The sequence below is a fragment of the Megalops cyprinoides genome, chromosome 4 (assembly GCF_013368585.1).
Source record: "Megalops cyprinoides isolate fMegCyp1 chromosome 4, fMegCyp1.pri, whole genome shotgun sequence".
In the NCBI taxonomy this organism is placed as follows: domain Eukaryota; kingdom Metazoa; phylum Chordata; class Actinopteri; order Elopiformes; family Megalopidae; genus Megalops; species Megalops cyprinoides.
This window is the reverse complement of record NC_050586.1, coordinates 34,719,340-34,741,480: the sequence shown is the minus strand read 5'-3', so window position 1 is coordinate 34,741,480 and position 22,141 is coordinate 34,719,340. Positions and strand designations below refer to the sequence as shown.

General features: G+C 42.1%; 1 protein-coding gene across 1 annotated transcript in view; it reads right to left on the bottom strand.

Moving 5' to 3' along the window:
• The window catches only part of cfap299 (cilia and flagella associated protein 299), an 88,070-nt gene extending 65,929 nt beyond the window's left edge, over positions 1 to 22,141 (bottom strand). Inside the window, exons 1-2 of the mRNA XM_036528117.1 lie at positions 22,031 to 22,141; positions 18,543 to 18,670 (exon numbers count right to left, since the gene is read on the bottom strand). Coding sequence (XP_036384010.1) covers positions 18,543 to 18,670; positions 22,031 to 22,141 — 239 coding nt within the window. The remainder of the gene's footprint in view (positions 1 to 18,542; positions 18,671 to 22,030) is intronic.

Genomic DNA, 22,141 nt, shown 5'->3' with positions numbered 1-22,141 from the left:
TCCATTTGCAAATACTAGCTCACCCTTGTACTGCCTTTTTATGCCTGCAATGAATAGGCCTTCATAATGCATGGTCAAAAATGCATTATTTATGTAAATAAAAAACCAGACTAAAGCAAATTGTGCATTGGCAATTTTAGTTCTGAAGAACGAAATTCACATACTGAACTAAGAAGACATTCTTTTCTTTAAGATTCCCTGTGTTTTAAAGTGAGAGCTAGTTGTTAAAAAACACAGGTTTCAATTCCCAGTTCACACAAATGAAAAATCCTGACCAGTAATGAGCTCAGTTGGCACTTGTGACTGGAGTAGGAAGGTTTTGTTCTGTAAAGCCCCAAGTGCATGTCTTAAACAGGCCTGAAGAGGAGTCTCCCATAAGCCTACCTTACGTACGTGTTGAAGTGGTATTGCATAACCCTACCTTGCAGGAATATCCCCACACAGAACCCCATTCTATACAGGTGTTTGGAAAAGAGCTGGAGTCTTCCCATAAATATTTGTCTTACAGATTTGCATTTTAAAAGAAATGTCACAACCCTGCAGTCCTGAAGTCGGGGGAGAAACTTCAGGTGCGCGGTGCATTCAAAACATGCACCACAAAGCCCTCGCTTAAGCTGTCTATTTATACCAGGCTACAAATCCATCAAGGCATTTGTGGGATAAAGACACAGTGTTCATTCGGAATTGGTAGGTGTGGTTATGAAATCATATACCTCTGATCTAATTATTAATATATAAACCATACATATACTTGCATCAACCATGGATATGTGAAAATATTCAACAAACATTACACACAGACATGGAATCAAAGCTGACAGTCCTACTCATGGCTTTAATATGAGGACAGCTTTACACTACGTGTGAATTCGGTTTGGCCTGTGCAGTATTGCACATTCAAGCCATAGTGACGATTGTTATTTTGATTAAATAAATAAATAAATAAATAAAAGAGTAAGTAGCACATGATGTCACTTCCACTAAAATGACAGCATTTAGGTAAGAGTGATGAAATCGACTCATTAGCAGCTTCCTCTGAGACTTGGAAACCTGTAATAATGACCCCAGCGGTCCCACTTTCTCAGTGCTTTTAATAAAAGCGTCTTCTTTCCAAAACACCCGCAGCGTGAGCGCACCTTCACCAGCTGGGGACTGTGGCAGTAACAGAAAACCCCCCTGGTTTTTACAACACACCTTCCGGGACTGCGCTCTGATCCATGGGACCATTACAACACTGCCCACCCCCCCACCCCCCCCAATTCCTGCTAGTCTCATAGTAGTCATCGCTGTATAAACAGCAAGCTCTAATGGTCCCCCCTACTCCCGGTAACCTCCCCCAACACAAAAAAGCAGGACACCTGAAGCAGGAGACCTTTTGTTTCATGAGGGTGGAAAAAAAGGCCCGCTGCTGCATTCAGAAATACCAGATGTGCATCCTTCAGCAGCAACAACGGGAGACTTGGGTTCGCCCTCATACAGCAACGCAGCCGCCCAGTGAATCTCCCTCTCACTCGGATGCCGTGCTTGCCGGCCCGAGCCCCCCTCTCAAAAAATGCCCCCCCGCCGTAAATCACAACAGCACAGAACGGGAGCGGGACCCACACTTTTTTGCACCTTCGAACATAGCGGAATTTGAAGCAGGAACGTAATTTATATCGGTTTCTAGCCAGCCCCCCTCGTGGAAGTTTTAGAGGAGTCGCACAGCGGTGAAAATGCACGGCCAGCACATATTTGGAGGCTGGGAGATCACTCCATTCTGAGTGAGTGAAGGATTGCTGCTGGTTGCTGAAGGCTGAGGCCCCAATGTAAACACAGGTGCTGGGGAGGCAAGCGAACGGGGTTACCCCCATCCAGTAGCTAAAGAAACAGCCAGAGTCACGCGTGGAAGGCGAATAATACCTCTGCAAACAGCGGTGGGAAAAAAAAGAGGCCCGTTTCGGTTTCCTTCCTCCGACAAATCTCTTATCAAGCCTCATTTAGGAGGATTAACAAGAACTTCGCCGCACGGTGTAATTATTACGACGAGTGCGACTGGCGTCTGCCACCCTGCGATTTCACACCGGTTTCGAAGCACTGTTCGTGGGTGGTTGGTATTTATTTTAAATGTTAGAACAATATTTTGACGCCGTGTTGCTGACTGGGGAAGAGACCGCGCTGCTTATCAGTCTTATCAAACGAGCTGGCACCTCTTAAAAATTCCGCACGGAGCGCTGCAGTCTGTTTGATCCGGCCGGGAGCACCGCGGGCCGCGCTGAAAGAGAGCATGAGCGGTGAGCTTTAGCGGGGCGCCTTTTCGCCGCTGACACGACCTGTCGCCGCCTAGCTCGCCCGTTCTCGGGTCTCGCTGGGACTCGGCAGGAACGGGATCCACTCAGTACCGGAGCGGACGTGGGCGGCGGGGCGGATTACCCGGCGGGGCTTTGCCAAAATCCCCGCTACGCTCGGTGAAACCTGAAACTGACTGGCTCCTGGCTCCGTCCAGGACTGGAATAAGACATGCAGTCCCGAGCTGTCTCTGCAGGGGATCCATTTGTCACTACAGAAACCATTATCCGCGAGCGTGTTTACAGCGCTATAAACAGTGCTTTAGAATGAACGATGCTCGCCGTGGTAAGATCCAAGGCAGCGACACCGGACCCCCTCCCTTCCCTGGACGACTTTTTAAAAACAATGTATTTAGATAATGGTTTATTGCATCCCTCATGGTCTGCACTTGACAGCCCTGTGGCAGTTGTTTTGAAAAGCACCAACATTACGGTGTCCTTTTTGGAGTGGAAAAATTAGTTTCAACTGATGTTGGGGGGCACTTGCGAAAAGCAACGCACATGTGCAAGCCAAAAGCCCTCACAAGACAGATGAATTATATGCACTAACGTTTGAGAGATTATACGCCCTCTTTCTAGTTTAGCTTTTAAAATAATAAATCTCCACACTGGGATTGCTATTGGACTCTTATGAAACAAAAACGGTCAATGGCACTAATGGATTGCTCGGCTTATTTAAGTGGTTAAATGTAATGACCTTTTATTCTTTTCTAAATATATCCAACTGTTTTAATAGGCTTGCAATTGCTTGTAATCAAGTGTCAGTCACAAATGTATAATTTTGGGCCTCTTGGAGGAGCTGTGCACTTCCTGGTTTAGGATGGCAGCCAGTTCAATCTCGGTCAAATTCTTCTTTGCCTCTCATAAGCACATGAAAAACAATATTGGGAGAAAACTGATTGCTTTGGACAGATGACCGGTGGCATGGGTAAAACCAGTCTTTCTAGTAAAACCCTGATACCTCAAGCAGAAACCTCACAACGTTTCTTTTTTTTTCTTCTTTTTTGGAGGGTGTGGTCTTACCTCAAACAAACTGTCAATTCAAACATGCCACAGCTCTAGCCTGGCTCATCCACTGAAGAGAAATGGATTTGGCATTTATGTGGTTTATCCTTGTCAGAGTCCTCTGTTATAAATTTCACAGGTCAACTCAGGCTTGAGCTTTGACTGATGCTACTGACACCATGCGCAACACGCATGGTGAATAAAAATAATCTGGTGAAAATTAGGTCTGAAACAGGCAGAAAAGTAAACAGTAAATTGTAAAATGAAGGAAAACCACTAAATAAATAATTAAATCATTAAATTGTGAACATTCTTCTGTTTTGTCCTTTTTGGAGTATGTTGTCTGAACAAGCTTCAAAACTTGTAAATTAAACCATCCCACAGAAGATAATCTTAATAAATAATCAACTGGTAAAATAATGAATACTTCCACATATGCTGCTTTTTAAGTTTTTCTATACCTAGTATTCAAATTGTTTTGGATATTTAGTATTCAAGCATACGTTTAAGATACTCAAGACATTCAATTTGTCTTTAAAAGGTAGACTTTTTAAGGTTCCCAGAACTCAATAAAATAGTTTAACTAAAGAAATCTACAAAATATAAAGAAACAAAACAAAAATCTGTTAAATGCCTCTCCTGATTTTCCAAATACTTGTGACTGAAACTAGCTCCTTTTCTTCAAAATATGCGTGAAATGTTCTTGCCAATTAGTGCCATGTATCAAATCATGATAAAAGACAAGAAAATAAAAAATATTAATATAGTATAAATTACTGAACCGACATGTCTGAGCCTACCTTTTGACATGATCAGTATCTTTGGCTTTCTGAATATTGAAATGAATATGTTCCCATTTGTGTGCATGTAACGATGCACTGACTTGTACTATGAATAATGACTTGTCATCCACCTCCTCTCCAGCTCAATTTTACTATCTGTTTTTACAGCTGAAAGGAAAACTATGCGTACCGAACAGAATCAAATATTGAAGAAATTCAATATCGCACATGGCCCTAAGCTCTTACTTCTTGCTATTTTATCACAAATGCCAAAAAATTTGATCCTTACCAATCACTAATTAACATTAAACTGCTGAAGTCTCTTTTCCCAACAAAAGCCAAAATCTGTTACCGTGAATAACTTTAACCATTATTAATGGAATGTCATTAAAAAGCTCTTTGTGGGAAAGAGCTTAAAATTCCATGTTAATTCTTGGCTTCGTCTAAATTTTCCAAACAAATACTCAACGATTAGACAAATTATCACTCCTAAGATATTTCTGATGAGTGCATGTACATTTCAATATCTCAAAGGGCTACAGATGTTTTATAAAGGTGTATTTTTTTCCTTTAGGGGTAAGTTTGTCTTTCACTGAAAGGTTTCTGACCTTTCAATCACTTGGCAGATGGTAACTTTCAATAATAAAGTGATTCCTTAAGAATCAACACTTACTTGGCATATTTCACTGACAGTACTTGGGGAAAAACTCCTGGAAAATATTATTTTGGGCTGTTGATTGTCAGGGGAAATTCCTTGCACCCTGACAGTTTGTTTTATTTTTTATCTTCTGTCACCTCTGATTACTGTGAGCCAAATGTATCAATTGCACATGTGCAAGATGTAGAGTTCTATCAGAGCACCGAATCATGACAACCTATGGCTTACAGGAGCCTGTATGTTCCAGAAATCCATGTTAAACAAAAGATTATTGATGTTATACTATCACATCAAGAGAAAAAAAAAACAGAAAACTACTCTCAAGATGTTTGACATAAAACTCCATTGCTAACTCACTGAATGCACTTAATTCTCATTAATCTAATGAGATAGCAAGATGACCAATCAAGACAAAAGAGACTACACAGACAACAAAACACAGTGTATTGTACATGGCTAATAAACCAAAATAGTGAGTGTACTAAATGATGTGAATGAAACATTGTGAATAAACTGAAGTGGTATGGAAGTCTTGGCTGTGTGCTCCAGCAGTCTATGTAACTGAGCATATGGCTGTACGACTGGCTGCTGTAAGCACAAATTGTGTACATCCCACTCCTTCCACCAATGTGCTACAGCTTCTTTGTACCTACGCATAGTGCAAAAGAGCAGACGGCTTGGCAAAGACTACATCTCGGGGGGACAGGCTATTTTCTTTAAGCTGATGTGGTGCTGCAGGCGTGAATTGGCTCAGGGTGCAATTGGCTAGTCCGATGTGGGTGGGGGAGATACAATTAGGGATCCCTGAGAAAGCAATTCCCAGTTTGCTCCCCATTGAAATTACATGTAGTTATTACTGCTGCCGAAAAGCTGGTGGCTGCTTCATCAAGGCAGATTATGTACTTAGCATTCTGACTTGTACGCTTACTGTTAAATGTTAGTTTAGCAAAATGTCATGTTACGTAAAAACTGCACTTACATAAGTGGCTCCCATGCATATGGAAGCCTTTTTCCTTCCAGACATATATGGAAGTACAATTATGTGTTCAAGCTCATCTATGCTTGAGTAGCCTAAATGTACCAACTATTTACAAACCTTTCCTTTAACTTATTGAAGAAAAAGCAGGATTGATACAGTTCATTACAAAATAAAAAAGTAAAAAAAATCTAACTTTTAAATGACTTACCTTTTGCAATGTTTGTTTTACTTGTTTGCATATTAGTCTTGGCAAAGGTATGTTCTACACTGGCACTTGTAAAGCATATAACATTTTCAGTGAAGAATTAGTTTTATTACCGACCACTTTGACTACCACTGCTTTGTTCTAACCCTAATTTACTGAATTACGATTCATATAAATGCATTAAAATACAAGTTAGCCTATTTGTGCAGAACTCATTTTGAAGTGAGAAACCTGTACCTTTTGTTTTAATGCTTTCCTTCACTACTCTGAGACTGTGACTGGGCAATGTTGTATGTCACTTCACTGTACACGTGAATCCCTTTCAGGGTATTTATCAAAACAAGGAAGCACAAGTGTAAACACTTACAAACACATCCTGAAAATCTGCTTGGATTTTAGAGGTCATCACTGCATCCTGCAAACCAGGAAAGAGCAAACCCCACATTTACTACAAAAGAAGTAATTGATCTGAAATTCAGAACGACAACACATCAGTTTTACGGAAGTACGTGCAAGTACAAGAGGTAAATCAACACAAAAAAAAGGCAGACGCCCTTCTGGTTGCTTGGCCATTGTGGAGATCCTGGGGGGAATCCGATATGACAATGTGCATCTAGCATGACAATGCGCATCTACATGAAATGCAGTCATAGCTCAGAGCAATAATGCATCGCAGTAAGTTCTTTCTTCACTTCATACACCCATTTCTTTAACTGGAGCTCTAGAATGCCAACATTGCCTGTGCTATTAGGCTCAGAGCTGTTTTGTTTTTAATTAAAACTAACACATGGTAGGCTTATGATTTTGTATGCCGTCATAGATAAGAGAGAGCAAAATTAAATCAAGAACAACATTCTGGCGCGAGGGACTGCTGGCACAGGAGGAAAAAACTCATAACGGCTTTCCCTCAAAACTCGGTAGCTGCGTAACTGTGCTGGTTGAATGAGATACAGCGCTCTTTCTCGTGTTCTCATTCTCTCTTTCTGGCTTGCACATGTTGCCTGTGTGGTGTCGGCCTCATCGTTATATTATAATAGCTGGCAATTACATCTTAATGCAGAAGTAACGTCACAGTGGAGGAGAGTGCTATGCTTCATCGAAATTCCTCCTGACAGCCATTTCTCCAAAATGCACCATTTCCTTACTTCGAGGCACTGTCGCGGCACTGCGCAGGACACCCATTCGCAAAATGGGTGGCGTAATGCTCCGGCCCACTGACGGTAACCTTGTCTGAGGGCTAATGGTTAATTGAAGTCTCTCTCTCTCTCTCTCTCTCTCTCTCTCTCTGAGCGTTTCTTTCTACGGTTCGTTTTGCTGCTTTGATTCTGCCTCTCTCAGTGGTCGAGGCTATAGGATTGTGTTGGTGGTCCTTGGCCCAGAGCCACTGAACCAGCAAGCACTGCACCAGGGATGGACTTCTGCTCAACATAATACCTACGGGTCGCTGCAGAAACCATCATATACATCCGGCATTTACAGGATCCAAACTACAAAGCAGACGATGACAGTGCTGTCCAGTATCTTTATGGCATTGGCTATATAATGCGAAAAACACTTCCACCCCTGCACCAGGCTATTGGAGGCTCAATCAAGGGTGATCAAACATCACAGGCCTTTGAGCCCGAGGTAAAGGATACGAGGGATAAAGCTGAACACGTCCCGGCCTACAGAAGACACTAACCACAGTAACAGCTCGTAATAAAATGTTTTACACAGCGCTGCAGCGGCCTAGCTGGACGGCCATACATCAGCCCGATGGAAGGCCCTCAAACAGGAATGCTGCAGCAAGACAAATGGCACGCCGAGAGGAAATGGCAGGGAACGAACAACAACCAAACAGATGCTTTCATTAAAGGGGAAAGGAAATATTCCATCTGCTGGCTGTCTGAGATTCAGCAGCAGGGATGCAGATTTTATTAAGCTCACTGGCCCTTATCATACAACGGACCAATTAATGACCAATAACCAGCTGTGCGATTTCAACATATAAGCTATAGTTGTGTTATGAAGCCCATGAGGAATAGTGACTAACAAAGCAATATGAAAGAGAATATTTGGTTTCATATAGCTAGATGTGAGGTACCATACACGGTCATGTGTGATAATTCATACTAAGATAAAACATCGTTGGGTGACAAGCCGCCTCGCAAAAGCTTAAACATGAATGATACCACAGAACACGTAAAATATTAAATGGCAGTGTTATCCACTTGACTAACCACAAGGGTAGAGAAAAAAACACATAAAAATAGATATTCGTCCTTTGTGTAGTTCTACAGCCAATGTGAAAAATAAGCATATCAGCAGGTTTTTTTCCATCAGCTTTTTGGCCTTTAGATTTTGATTGGACAATCATGAGACAAAGTGAGCCAAAACCTTCAAGGAACACTTAAATTTTTACTCGCATCCTGAGTTCAAGGCTTGCATAGAACTGGAGTTTTCTGGCCATATCACCACTGAATTCACTCAGAGGCTGGCAAGGAATGCGATTTATGAATCCAATTCATTTATTCCACCTACACTCTGAAACAACCGCTTAAAAACCCAACGAGGTTTGTAAGGCACAAATAGGGATCTAATACAAAACTTCATCCCTATTAACGAACTACCTAAATGTAACACAACATTAAGTGACTATTAAATAATCCATGTAATGTAATTATTTTAATCACAATCATAGTTTATTAATAATCTAGATAAAGGAAATTTAGATAAAGATTTAGATCTAGATCTAGAAATTTGATAGATAAAGGAAATTTGTCCAAGAGGAGTGATCTGAAAGTGCATTTTACTCCATATCCAATTGTTACAGAGATCTTAGGGAAAACATGAGAGCTTTGTGTTTATTAAACTTTTCTTGGTTTGCCCTACACAACACAAACCTGGAAGCTTAAAAAAAACAACCGAGATGAAAGCGTTTCTCCTCCAATGAAACGGAGCGGTGCTGCTCGATCCCTCTCGAATGTCATCGCTGTTGGAGGTTTTTCATTACGCAGCTTTCCTTTCACATAATTGCTCACATCCTAATGCTGCGGTTGTTTTCTTGGGGAGCTCCCATTCTCTCCCTCGCAGGCCGTAGACACAAAGATCACAGTCATGCCTGGCTTGATGCGCCGGAGAATAAAACAGAAGAAGAAAGATTGCGTATCTTCAAAGGCTTTCGCTCAGCCATCAAAGCCCCCCACCCCCCAGCTACCCCCCCTACCCCCCCGCCACCCTGCTCGCCCCTCCCGCGGCCGCCACCCCCGCCACTGCCTCGCAGCGAGGCGTCGTGTCAGCGTGTGTCACGTCTTTGCTCCGCTGCGGACACATCTGGCTAAGACATCTATAGGGAAGTCAGGCCTCACTGATGCACTCCCCTACATGGAACGAGAGTTTATATATACATGTGTGCGCGGGTGGGTGTGTACGTGCGTGCGTGTACGATTAACTCACACCAAAGCTTTGGTTCTGTTTCGGTACACTTTTGAAAATCACGCGGTTAAGGTGTCTCGTCGAGATTCTGAATTGTGATTCAAAAATGTTTTTTTTTTTTTTTCTTTGAAGTTACAGAAAACATTATCAAACATTTATCGGCGATTTTTGGGCGCAAGGACACAAGGGAAACTCCTCTGGAAGAAAAAAAGGCACAAAACTTCCAGTCTGATTTATGTCAATGGGACATAATCTGCAGGATGACAGGGCAATTACAGCTTTAGCACTCGCATTCAGGGAAGTGACAGTAACTAGAGTAATAGTTTCAATAACACCAGTGGTTAAATAAGTGTATCCAGCAGGAGAATCTCTCTGAGAGACACAAAGTGCTCAAGCTACACTGCCTGAATCTGTCGGAATCTGCACTCTTGCATTTTGAACATAACAGAACAGCTAATAATACCGATTTTAAGAAAATCTTTCTTACTATCAGATTTTTCTACAAACACAATATGCATTAATATGTGCGCTTCAATGTTTCATGGGGGGGGGGGGGGGGCACAAAAAGCAGAACATACCAAAATCATACCCACCAGTAAAAACATTCAGCTACATTGTAAGGAGAATATTAAGCCCTGATGTGATTAATCCTTTGGAAAACTCTATCAAGGAAATTGGATAGGAAGGTTTTATTTTAGCCCAATCTATACTCTTTTCATTGCAAACAAAGCTAAGAAAGAACTTGACACTGGAATGCTAAGTTTTCGAGTCACTTGTTTACTCAGCTGATTTTTGTATAACTGATTTCCATACAAGAAATATAATACTTTAAAGTAGCTATGAAGCTGCTCCAGCACATGCTGTTAACAATCAACATTTGTCACGATGTCCAGAGTAGTAAGCTAACATATTCAGTTGGTGGTGCATACATATATGAAACTACACACACACACACACACACACACACACACACACACACACACACATTTTGCTTGTTTTATATAAGACGTAGGCTTACGTACATGTCTGCATTTTTTTTCAAGAAAGTGCTACATTAAAAAAAGAAATTTAGATATTTTTATTTGGGAGGCTGCTAGTTTAATTTTACGTAAAATTTTTGAGATCAGATGAGATCTAATGAGCTGAGGCCATGAGCTTTACAAATAATCATGGAAGACCAGAACAAAGCCACACTGCCAAACATTTCTGATTTATTTTCAGTTTTATTCTTGGTCTGGTTAACCATTTTTAATTGGTTGACTAAATACATGACCAAGCATATTTGGGATGAGTGTGGTGTTCTTTGCTTTATCAAACTGACTTTTTGTACGGCTCAATAAGGTCGCTGAGTTTTGTTCAGGCTCTCACAAAGCATGGATCAAAATCAAAACGATTTTGATTCATGCTTTGTCCTCCAAATAATCTGCTCATATTAAACTCTCTTTAGCTGTAAACAAATTACACTTGAACAGTCTGCATCTGCTGGTTAATGTATTTACCAGCTGATTCGTGTTACCAAATAATTTTGTTTCCTCAGTATAGCATGAACTTCACTATGGACATTTTAAACAACAGCGACATTTAGTAGCAACATTTTATCAGACAAACATTTCCTTACAGAAACATCATGGGCAAAAATTATAAATCAACTGGAGATGTGATGATGGTGTCATGTTAAGGTCATGGCTGAAAGAGGACAATTAGGAATCACAACACGAACAATAAAGATCAGTGCTGTGAATCAATCACAAACAGAAAGGAAGCAGAGTGTACACTAAGCTATCATTTCATTTTCTTACACCTCAAAGCACTTTACCTATTTTGACGGATAAACAAATTCTAGTTCTGAAATGATACTGTACAAGAAAGCCAATCTGACGCCTTGGCCTGGAGTGAATTTAGAGTAGATTTATAGTATAGCCTTTTTATGAAAACTACAACAGGATATGATTTTTGAGTGTGTTTTTAACAAAAAAAAAAAGAAAAAAAGATTCTCCAGCCATTGGGTTTGAAGGGAAGCAAGGGTGTGTCAACTAACAAGACTCTGAAGCACAGGGCGGGTTCAAAGACCTTCAAATTCAGGTTCAAATCCGCACTGTACCACACAATGACTAAGTCCTCCAGCATCCAGTGGTGGCATAGAATTATCCCAGCGCTGTGGGGATTGGATGTGGTAGCTGGCTGGGAGCGGACAGGATGTGTGTCTCTGCAGACCTGGCAGCAAATGCTGTACCGCCTCGCTTCCAAAATCGGTGCAGGGAGGCAGCTGGCCTTGGAGCCCCTGTAATGGAGACTGTACAAACCTCATTGTCTTAAGCCTGTGCCAGAGCCGGGGTGGCAGGGAGCTGCCGAGAAAACAGCCCTCAGTACAGTTGCGGCTACCACTGCCTTACTGATATCAGTTAACACCACAATCTCACCACAATGCCTTATTCTGCCACTATGTTACTGATACCAGTAGTAACCACAATCTTATTTTAATTTCAGCAGAATAAGCAAAGATCTAATGCTGCTATTTGCATCTATTTAAGAGTACAGGGAGTAATTTAACCTTGCAGGAGTCACGTGCAACAAGGACTGAAGAATTCCTTTAACCTATCGTTAGAGCACTGGTGTTGACACGATGACAACGCAGGATATAAGAGCTGCAAAGTTGGTCACTACCACCTGAGCCTGAGGAATCTAATGGCACACATCTCTGGGCCTGAGCCAGGGTAAGAGGCTGAAGGGTACTGTGGAATATTCCTTCTTATTCAGCGCTCCTCTGTTCTTTGTATCCACTGAATGTAAAAGAGAGAAGGGGAATGTCAGTGGTTCGAATGGTTCTCTGCCGGTGTTCACACTGCATCGTTCCTCATTTGTTCGACTGCGGTTATTGTGCTCACTTCAGGTGATGGAAATCAAGGTCTCAGCATAAATCGGCTGCTAATTCGAAGGTCATTGCATGACTCCGGGCTTCACGGACTGAAATCCTTCACCCCTAACCTAAGTCCTTTAATCCTCTGAATTTCAGAATTGCAAAGTATAGTGAATGTGAAAATGAATTTGGACGGCCAAGCACACACCTAAAACTTTGCATGCTAGCAAAGTCTCATTTCACTCACTGTAGCCTATTAAACATATTTTTAGCACGATCCATAAGAGCTCAAGTGTCTACTCTTAAAGTATGCACATAGGCTAAGCCCTTGTGCATGTCAAGTGTTTGGCATGCAAAGACAAAGAATATATATTTCAGAAACAAACCCCTCAGTTGAGTTTATGCAGATCACTTGGCGTTCCCTCAGCAAAATTATCTGGAACATCAACAGCATATTCCACTGGTACATGAGAACACAATGTAACTAAACCGGGTCATTTTGTACATACTGTAGGAGTTAGTTGTCGTTTTGAATTGTAAATGCTCTAGCAGAGCCACAACTGAGCTCCTAGTAATCCTCAGCAACCGCTAATGGGTAAATTCATGTGCCTCTTTAAGTTTTTTCCCCCTTCTTTTCATTTATTTTCTCAAACAACTTAGGGGGTGGGATCCTTCCTTTCTTTATTTTGATTGGTCGGCAACACCTCTTTCACAGCAAAGTTACCCAGAGGCGCACGCTACGCTCCAATCTGGCGTGCACGCAACGGCAGAGCGGCAATTAGCATTCGCAGCGCTGTCGCCTCTCCCTCGGCACTTTAGTGCCACAGGTGGAGGGGCACGATCAGATGCACGCTGCAGTCGGGGTTAGCCTTTAACAGAAAACAGCTCCATTCGTACACCTGCGGGTACTGAAGGCCTGAGAGAGAGGGGCCGAGCGGGCTGAAAAGGAGCAAAAAGCATCCCGCTGAGCGGTGACAGTCCATTGGAGGGGGACCGGAGCTCGGCGAGACAAACGCAGAAAGGGCCCGGCCATTCCCAGAAAAAGCACAGCCGTCCTCAGAAAGGCTCCAGGTGCAAGGCTCAGCTCGCAGGCTGCTTTCGGGCCATGCTTTGGTGAATTGACACAGGGCTCTCTATGCATGGTCTCCCATTACAACAACAAAAACCTCCATAGGAAATTAAAGCTGAAAGGGTTTGGGAAGACTTTTTGCCACTGAGTACTGAGCCATTGATTTTCCCTCCCTGATAATGTGTTAAGTGTTATGTAAATGTTATGAAAAAAGTGACACTTATTTGTTAGTTCGGGTGAGAGACATACTGAAATGCAGGGTGACTGAACAGCCCCCTTCGTTCCTATAACAAAAAGTCACAGGACGCTAAATGAAGACAGACGATGCAACTTGATAGCACTGGCTCACAGCATTCAACTAATAACTGTTACTTTCTAAAGGCCTGATCGCACTACCACATCTGCATTTCAATGGTGGCAATGTGGCAGACCAGAAAGTTGAGCTGAATCAAGGATTTTATTTTTTCCCTCCAGTAAATGTGGTATTGACCAGTATCTAGTGTTTACTTTCTTTGCTTTACTCTTCATTTTCATTAATACAGTTGATACAAAACTCAGTTGAGATTTTAAAGAGAACTGGATTTATGCATACTAGTGGAAGTAAATTAGGGGAAAAAGTTTAACCACAATCGCTGCAATTGTTAATATACTCTGTGTAAGGAAGAGCCACTAGCTGTAGATCCTGCAGCAGCTCTTACAGATGTCATTTTGTACTTTCTTAGAGATGCATATTCCATCAGAGACTGTATAGGGTGACAGCTTTTTGGTACTGTATGTTTAACTTACTGAGACATCACCTTTCAGGTAAAACTGGTACCTAGAATGTTAAGAAATGTTGCTGTAAATCACCCAATTAATCCTACAGTACGACATTAAAATTAGACTGTTTCATTATTACTGCTCTGTCGCCAGTTGTTCTTGTTTGTTATGATCGCTATTCCAAACCTACTGGACATCCAACTTTTCCAGCATTACATTGCATAATTGTTATAAAAAAGGTCTTTCAGAGCCACTGCCAGTTACCATTAATACGGACATACAGCTAATGATAAAAGAATAAAAATGGCAATGGTGTTTAAACTACACTATAAGGACAAAAGTATTCGGACACCTGACCATTACATTGTAATGACATTGTATTCAAATACATATACTTTAATATGGAGCTGATCCCCTTTTGCAGCTATAACAGCTTCCACTCTTCTTGGAAGGCTTTCCACAAGATTTTGGAGTGTTTCTGTGGGAATTTGTGCCCATTCATTCTGTAGAGCATTTATGAGGTCAGGCACTGATGTTGGATGAGAAGGTCTGGCTCGCAATCTCTGTTCCAGTTCATCCCAGAGGTGCTCGATGGGGTTGAGGTCAGGGCTCTGTGCGGGCCAGTCAAGTTCTTCCACATCAAACTCAACAAACCATGTCTTTATAGTCCTTGCTTTGTGCACTGGGGCACAGTCATGTTGAAATAGAAAAGAGGCCTTCCCCAAACTGTTGCCACAAAGTTGGAAGCATAGCATTGTCCAAAATGTCTTGGTATGCTGAAGCATTTAGATTTCCCTTCACTGGAGATAAGGGGCCTAGCCCAAACCCTGAAAAACAGGTGTGTCCATATAGTGTATTTAAAATCACCATTGCTGGCGGGGCTGAGCGGCTTTCTTGGCAAGACGTTTGCTTTGAGTGCAGGCTACGCTGTACAGCTAATGAGAAAAGAATAAAATGGCAAAATGGAAACTATTTCTAGTTTAGTTAGATTAGCTTTGTCTTCAACATATCAGTTAATTTTTTTTTTACATAATGGAGCTGAAATACACTTATTGAAATACAGGTGGTTTTTGTCACATTATTAGAGAGGTAGACTAAATTATATTTACATTTTTTTCCTAATTTTTTTCTCTTTGTGAAATGATCTTGACATAAGGCTGTCAATATTGTCCAATTAGACAACAATTTACAAAATCTAGCATTTGTGTGGTCAATTAATAACTGAAGCTGAACTTCCTTTTAAACACATAAAAAAGCTACATCAGCACAATGCTTCACAAAGAGAGTGTACATATGGTCCGGAAATTGGATATAAAATATGACTTATTTAATAGTAAAACATAAAGAAAAATATGCATGTATGTAACCACATAATTCCCAGAGGTAGAATGAAAACGTGAGATGAACAGAAACATAAAAAAACAGAACAGAGGCATTTTCATATCATACAGTCATTTACGTCGATTTGATAAACCTGTGAAAGTGTGCAGCTGAGTTGGCCATCCTTACATCGATTACCAATTTGTTCTTTTCTGAAGCTTGTGCCTCAACATATGGTGCATTTTCAAATTATAATTACTTTTGTGTAAATTCAAAAAACACAACTGGTTCCTGAGTGGAACAACAGATGCACAAAAAAGGCCCAAGTGATGCCTTTCCCAGCAGTGTCTGAGCCTCTTTTATTAATGGGGGTTTTCCATCCCCAGCATTACCGTACTGAAAATCAGAAGAAAAGGAAGACCGGTCTCTAATTGATAACAGGAAGCCCACTCGAAATGTGGCATTCGTATTTGACCACGCTCGGCGATTTCATTTTTCTCTTTGTTTCACATGGAATATGAAGTGTCTCTGTCCCCCGAGGACACCTAAATTGATGCCATACCGCCACAGAATGTAACACTAGTGAAGTGGCTGCCTCATTTACACACTGTTGAGTGTGGGGACTGTTTCTGGTTTGGCTTGGTTGTATTTGTGTTATTGTTCTTTTCAACAAACTGTAAATGGCACTTATCGGCCTTCGCAGATGCCACCCTCTTTCTGAGAGATCTGAGAAGGCCTGTGCGACACTCGCAGCTTGCTGTAGTTACGCTTGTCAGTTAGGTGGTGCTGTGATGGATTCGATGAACAGTGCGGTTATCTATAGCACAAAAAAGTGCTTCCAGACTGCAACTGTGTTTGTCAGCCCTCAAACTATAACTGTACTGCTGTACACCTATGTAGCTCCAAAAACAGTAGTAAAATATGTCCTTATGCTCTTTAAGGGTTCTTAAGGGAATCTAGCGCATTACAGTGTGGGGTACAAATATATGCTAATTGCCACTGGCACGGATAAAGGAATGACCATAAGCTCAGTGAGTGACTGGTCAGACTCAGTAATTTAGAAGAGAAGTCAGGCCAAAAAATAGCATAAGGCCCTCAAGGGATAGAGCTTTAACTTTAGGGACTGTCAAACAGTTACCCTACAGGCTACTGCTTTCAGGGATCATCTGCATATTTTGACATAAACATTAATGACATTATGGTCATTTTTGGAAAAAGTATTTAAAAGTGGCAGGTAAATTACACTGTAGTCTAGGGAGGGGGGCTGAGTGGCTCGCTCTGCAAGGCATTTGTTTGGGTGCAGGCTAAACCCTAAGGCCCACGTTCAAAGCCGTTCGTTTGCTGACAGTGACCCGAATCCGGCAACAGAACCAACCGGCTTCATTCCGCTGGGTAGGTTGGTCGGGGCGCCGCTGCCTCGCCACTCTCAGGCACCTTGCAATTCGTCATATGTCAACAGCTGCTCATTATGTCAGTGGAATAGCGCCCATCCTCCAGTGAGTGCCCGCTCCACTGTAGTGTGCTATGTGACTTGTAGTGCAAAAATATCCATTTTTTTGTGTACAGGTGCACTGGAGGATTTGTATTTGTCCAACTTCAGTGCTCTTGTATGAGTGCAGAGACTCTTGAGCAATAGAGTAATTCAATTTGTGCGGGAAAACCAGGAATTCGCTTTGAGCTCAGTGCTCAAAGCATCAGTATAGATCTATGCCATTCAATCCGACCTGTATCAGACTTTTAAAGAACATCAAAAGGTATGCGCTTACGAATGCTTTACATATGCAGCGCGTTTAAAAAGGTCAAGTAAGGGAGCTACTTTCATAACTTAAAAAACCATTATTTCATTGCAAACATGATTTCATAATTGTGTTTGAAAGGCCAGCTGGCATGTTTGCACACCTGTGACCTGCCCAGTTTTTACAGTGAATGCGACTCGGGACACAGTTTGTGATGTAAGCGGTTAGGTAAGAAACCAGGGACTGGCCTGTGTGGCATGAAACATTATCCATTAACGCTTTCCTGGATCCTCATTACACCATACGTCCACTAGCTAATGTCCCCTATGCACTCATAATGGGTATAAGGATGGAAAATGTTTCCTGACAGCAAAGACGTGATAACCTAAAGCACACTCAAATGGGACGAGAGTTATTTCTCACAATCCTGCCTAATTCCATTTCGTTTCTTGCCCCTGCTTTTTTGGCATGGCCTGAAAACGCCTCCGTGCACTTGTGCCTTTTGAATGCGGAGTTTGATTAAAGTCAACACTGTGCAGTTGTCAGGGTTTGGATATCGTTAACGCTTTTCTCGGTCTCGTGTATTACTTTGGGGAAGGGCTTGTGTGTAGTCGGCCAGAGGTCCATATCAGCTTGTCATCAAACAAAACATACGCATACATCTTTATTGAACTTTTCCTTTTCTAAATTCACAATAATTTATCAGGGGCATTGTTGGCATTATCGTGATCAGGATATTTGCTTTCGTGGTGTTGCAAGGTTATAGCCTACTTCATGGTATCCAGGGAGGCAAACTAGCTGTACTCACTCTGTTTCACGCACAGTTAATCCAAACTGTGTGTTAGCCCAGCCCTCAGCAAGGACAGAGGTCCTTCTATAGCTGCTGAGGGACTCTTATTCATCTCAGTGGAAATTCTACAACAGAGCTCAGCTGGTCTAACTACTGGAGCACTTTTGATTCTCCTTTTTTTCACAGTATATCCTGGTTCAGGGTTGTAATGTAATATACAGCTTTTCCAGGCCAAGGTTAGGTCCAGCTCATTGCCTTTCCATAAATATTTCATTAACATGCAGGAACCGTGATGTTATCTGGTTCGTACTCTCACACTATAGACGAAAGAAAAGTGACCTGTTTCCCCATCTATTCAATCAGTCCGGACTTATTATTTCACATGGAAGGTGTAATTCAGGTGGACGTTTTCTCTCAGATCTCACAGGGGAAGCACAGTGGAACACGCACGCACGCACGCACACACGGACACACACGCACACGCTACACACAGCGCCTTAGAGAATGTCAGCATTTCACGTGGAAGGTTTCGTTTGGATGGTGGCCTTCTCTCCGACCTCAGAGGCAAAGCGCAGCGCGGCGCGCTGGCCTACAGCGCGGGAGCACTACGCGCAGTGCCTTCGAGAGCGGCGGCGCACGCTTACTTCTGCTGGCTCTTAGTGAGCCGCGGGGCCTCCGCAGCTGCTTTTCTTGTCTCGAATTCCTCCCTTTTCAGGACCTCACCGCTGCCCCTGTAGCCCAGCTCCACCAGCTGGCGAGCCACGTCCTCATCCTGGAGGAGCAATGAAAACGATCTGGTGAGCTGGGGGCGAGGGGGCCGAGACCCGAGGTGGAGCCCCCCACATCCCCCCCCCGCCACCCCCCGCAACACTCGAAGCCTTCCACACAAAACGAGCGCAACGCTGGTTAATTAAACACAGGGCTAAAGTGCCATTTGTCTGCAAAGAAATCACTGTGCGTGAGATGCACACGTGCGTGTGTGTGGTTTTGTGTGTGTGTGTGTGTGTGTGTGTGTGTATGTGTGTGGCGGGGTTGGGGTGGGGTGGGATGGGGGGATTTGAAAAGGAAGCAAACAACAAGCCATTCGCTTATTTGTGTTAGAGAGCCATGCACATGACAGAATAATCTAAATACAACTGTGTGGGCAGCCCAGTGGCCTGATCAAGGCTTCTGCCACATGTCATCGCAGCCCAGTCCTGCAGCCATCAGCATCCGGACAGGCGAGGGGAAAGTCCTCCATCCCTCAAAAATCCAAACAGCTTTCATGTGGCGTCGTGGCCATGACTCTGGGCTCAGTTATTCACTCAAAAATAGCTTTAACGTTCATGGTCCTGATTTCAGAGACTCGCTTGCAAAGAATTCGGCTCAAAAGTCGATTTACTTGCTGCAAGATTAAAACTAATTCAAGCTCAGTCTTACTAAACCTTAATACCTGTTATTTTGTATGACGGACTGCCTTGAAACACACAGAGGACTGCATAACAAAAGACACTTGAGCAGGGAGACTGTTGTTAGTAACTAAATATAACTGCTCAAACAGATTGAGCAACTTCACTAACTATGACAACTCACTGATTGGCGCAAAAGTATCCCACAGCAAGAAAGAAAAACAGTGCAGTTAGTTGCTGGCAACAAACCATTTGGCAAAAAAATCATCTGGTCAACATTGAGTGTACACAGTTTACAAGATATGACAATGTTGGCTGGCTGACCTGAATTGCCTTTTGTGCACCCAATGCTCAGGCGTTTGTAAGCAGGTGTTTAAAACAGATTTATGTCTTAAACTCAGTTTGACCATACAGGCTAAACTCTGGGCAACATTTCCATCTAGTGGCTACACTAGGACAACGGCCCATCTTCTTAAACTCTGTCTGATCACTACTGAAGTCATAAGTAGCCTAATGATTCTGGCCAAGAGGGCCAGCTACCAAACTGCGAGTCTAAACTCTTTTGCTGACAGATTCTGCACATTTATTCTCTCGCAGGGCTCATAGATTGGTAATCGAAAAAATGTGCAGGGCTGGAAGAAATGCACAAACATTCCCCAATCATTTCAGAGGAAAACCTTATGGCAGAGACATGTTAATTCTTGTAATCCAATATGACCATTCTCCACTGGCCTCTGTGAGGAAAGCTGACCCGTAAAATTTGCCTGTGGCCATCCCCGGGGGACACAACACTGTTAACAAAACACACATTGAGCGCATTATTTTGGATAACTCCACTGACCTGTGGACTGAATTATTTATAGGCCTCATCTCACAAGCACCACATTAACAAATCCCATGTAAGCAAGCAGTCAGAGGGAAAAATGTTATCAGGCATTCCTACCGGGGTCCGCGGGGGGCAAGAGTCACATAGCACTGTCAATAGGAAAGTACAATAAACAAGGCATCACTCATAGCATTCCTAAGCATCAGATCATAACTGAGATACCCTAATCAAATGCTGACCAGTCATGAACTGTGACCTTTTATCCTAGGTTAGAGCTAATTGTCACCATGAATTCACTGTTTTTTTCTAAAATGCCAAGAAGAGGACACATCTAAACAGTCTTTCTCATTTTAGCACAAATGTACATTGAAAATGTAAATATTTCAGTGTAGAATCTGCTGTGCAATGTAATCTTAGGTGGCTATAGGTCCTAGACTGATTAGAAGTGCAGGAAAATGCTTATAGATTGAATGAGAAATTTCTTCGCATTCACCACAGGCTAGGACTTATCTCTCAAGCAAACAACCAATGATATGAAAGTGTTACTGGCTTGCATTCAGGAAGGCCACCCTGACAGAGGTTACTCTGTGAATCATCCAGGACAGGTTTAACAGGGACTCATATATTCCATGTTTTTAAATGGCAGGTTCTGCGTTTTCAATTCTGCACTGTCTTTTAATTTTTCAAACCACATTTTCATACTTAGAAGCAATCACATATATTAAAAAGTGTAGGACAAAAGTAACAAAAATGTAAAGGGCAGTGCTTCTGGTGTTTCCATTGCTGACCTGCCAAGCATTTAGTCCTACAAATTAGCCTTGTAAGGGCTATTCACGGGGTGTACTGTATGTTTGGTACTGTACCAAACCCTTTCCCAGAAGTTAATTTTCAGATGGGTCATTTCATGCCAATTGTACAAGACTGGTAGCCTGTGTTTTGCTAAACTGAAATTCACTTGGGGATTTTGGACATGCAGAGTCCATAAATCACAGTCTTTTAAAATTCCCCTTGGAGTTTCTCTTTCATCACTTGTAAGCACCACCTCAGACGTCTAAGAATTGTGCTTTGCTCTACGCTTTACAGATGAAAATAAAGTTTTTACACTGTTTAGGTATAAATAACCAAAATGGGGAATCATCTTTAAATAAATAAATAAATAAATACATACATACATACATACATAAAAAATTAATAATGTAGTAGTAGTTTGTGTAGTAGTAAAATCTTTGTGTAGACGGACGATGCTCGACCAGAACTAAGAAAACAACGCTCGGTACCTGCTAAACTATGACTTTTAATAAATGGCTGCACTGAGTATTATTACTTCGGTGAACAGCTGTCCACCTCGTAATAAATGGTCGTTATTCACACCCGTGGAATTGGAAAGAAATGTAATTACCTGGCGAGCTAAATCCACAACTACACCCACCAGATTCAGCCAGCTAGTTGGCTAACAAGCGCCTAACAAGTCTGTGATTACAACACAGACAGCAAGCTTTATCTTGCAGAATTTGAGTTAGCTAACATTAACTAATGTCATTTCGCCATCTGGCGTGGATACGCTGCTATTGCCCGCTAGCATGCTTGTCAGATAGCTTCCCAGCTATTGCCCTTAAAGCGCAGGCAATATATACCGACAGGTAGTTCGCAAAAGCACTGGAAACTATCGGTAGCTACTTAGTTACGTTACTCTGAAATATTGTGAAGAGAGACGGCGGAGGAGATTAGCCTATGGTTGAGCTAGCTGTGCACATAAAGTAATTATATAGCAAGCATGCTTCTCATAGCTAAACTATTTAAGAAAACTTAACAGAAGCATAGCTAACAGTTTGTTAGCTGGCTAGCTGCTAACCCGCTCAAGTTTCCTTGGCTTACGTAAATATAGGGAAATGTAAATTGATACAGCTTGAAATGTTACCTCGAGATAATATAAATCCAAAGATGTGACTTGAGAACTCAGGAAGTCCTCATAGCTCTGAAAATCGGTCACAATGTTATCAAGAGCTGCAGTGTTATTGTCTTCCTCCAT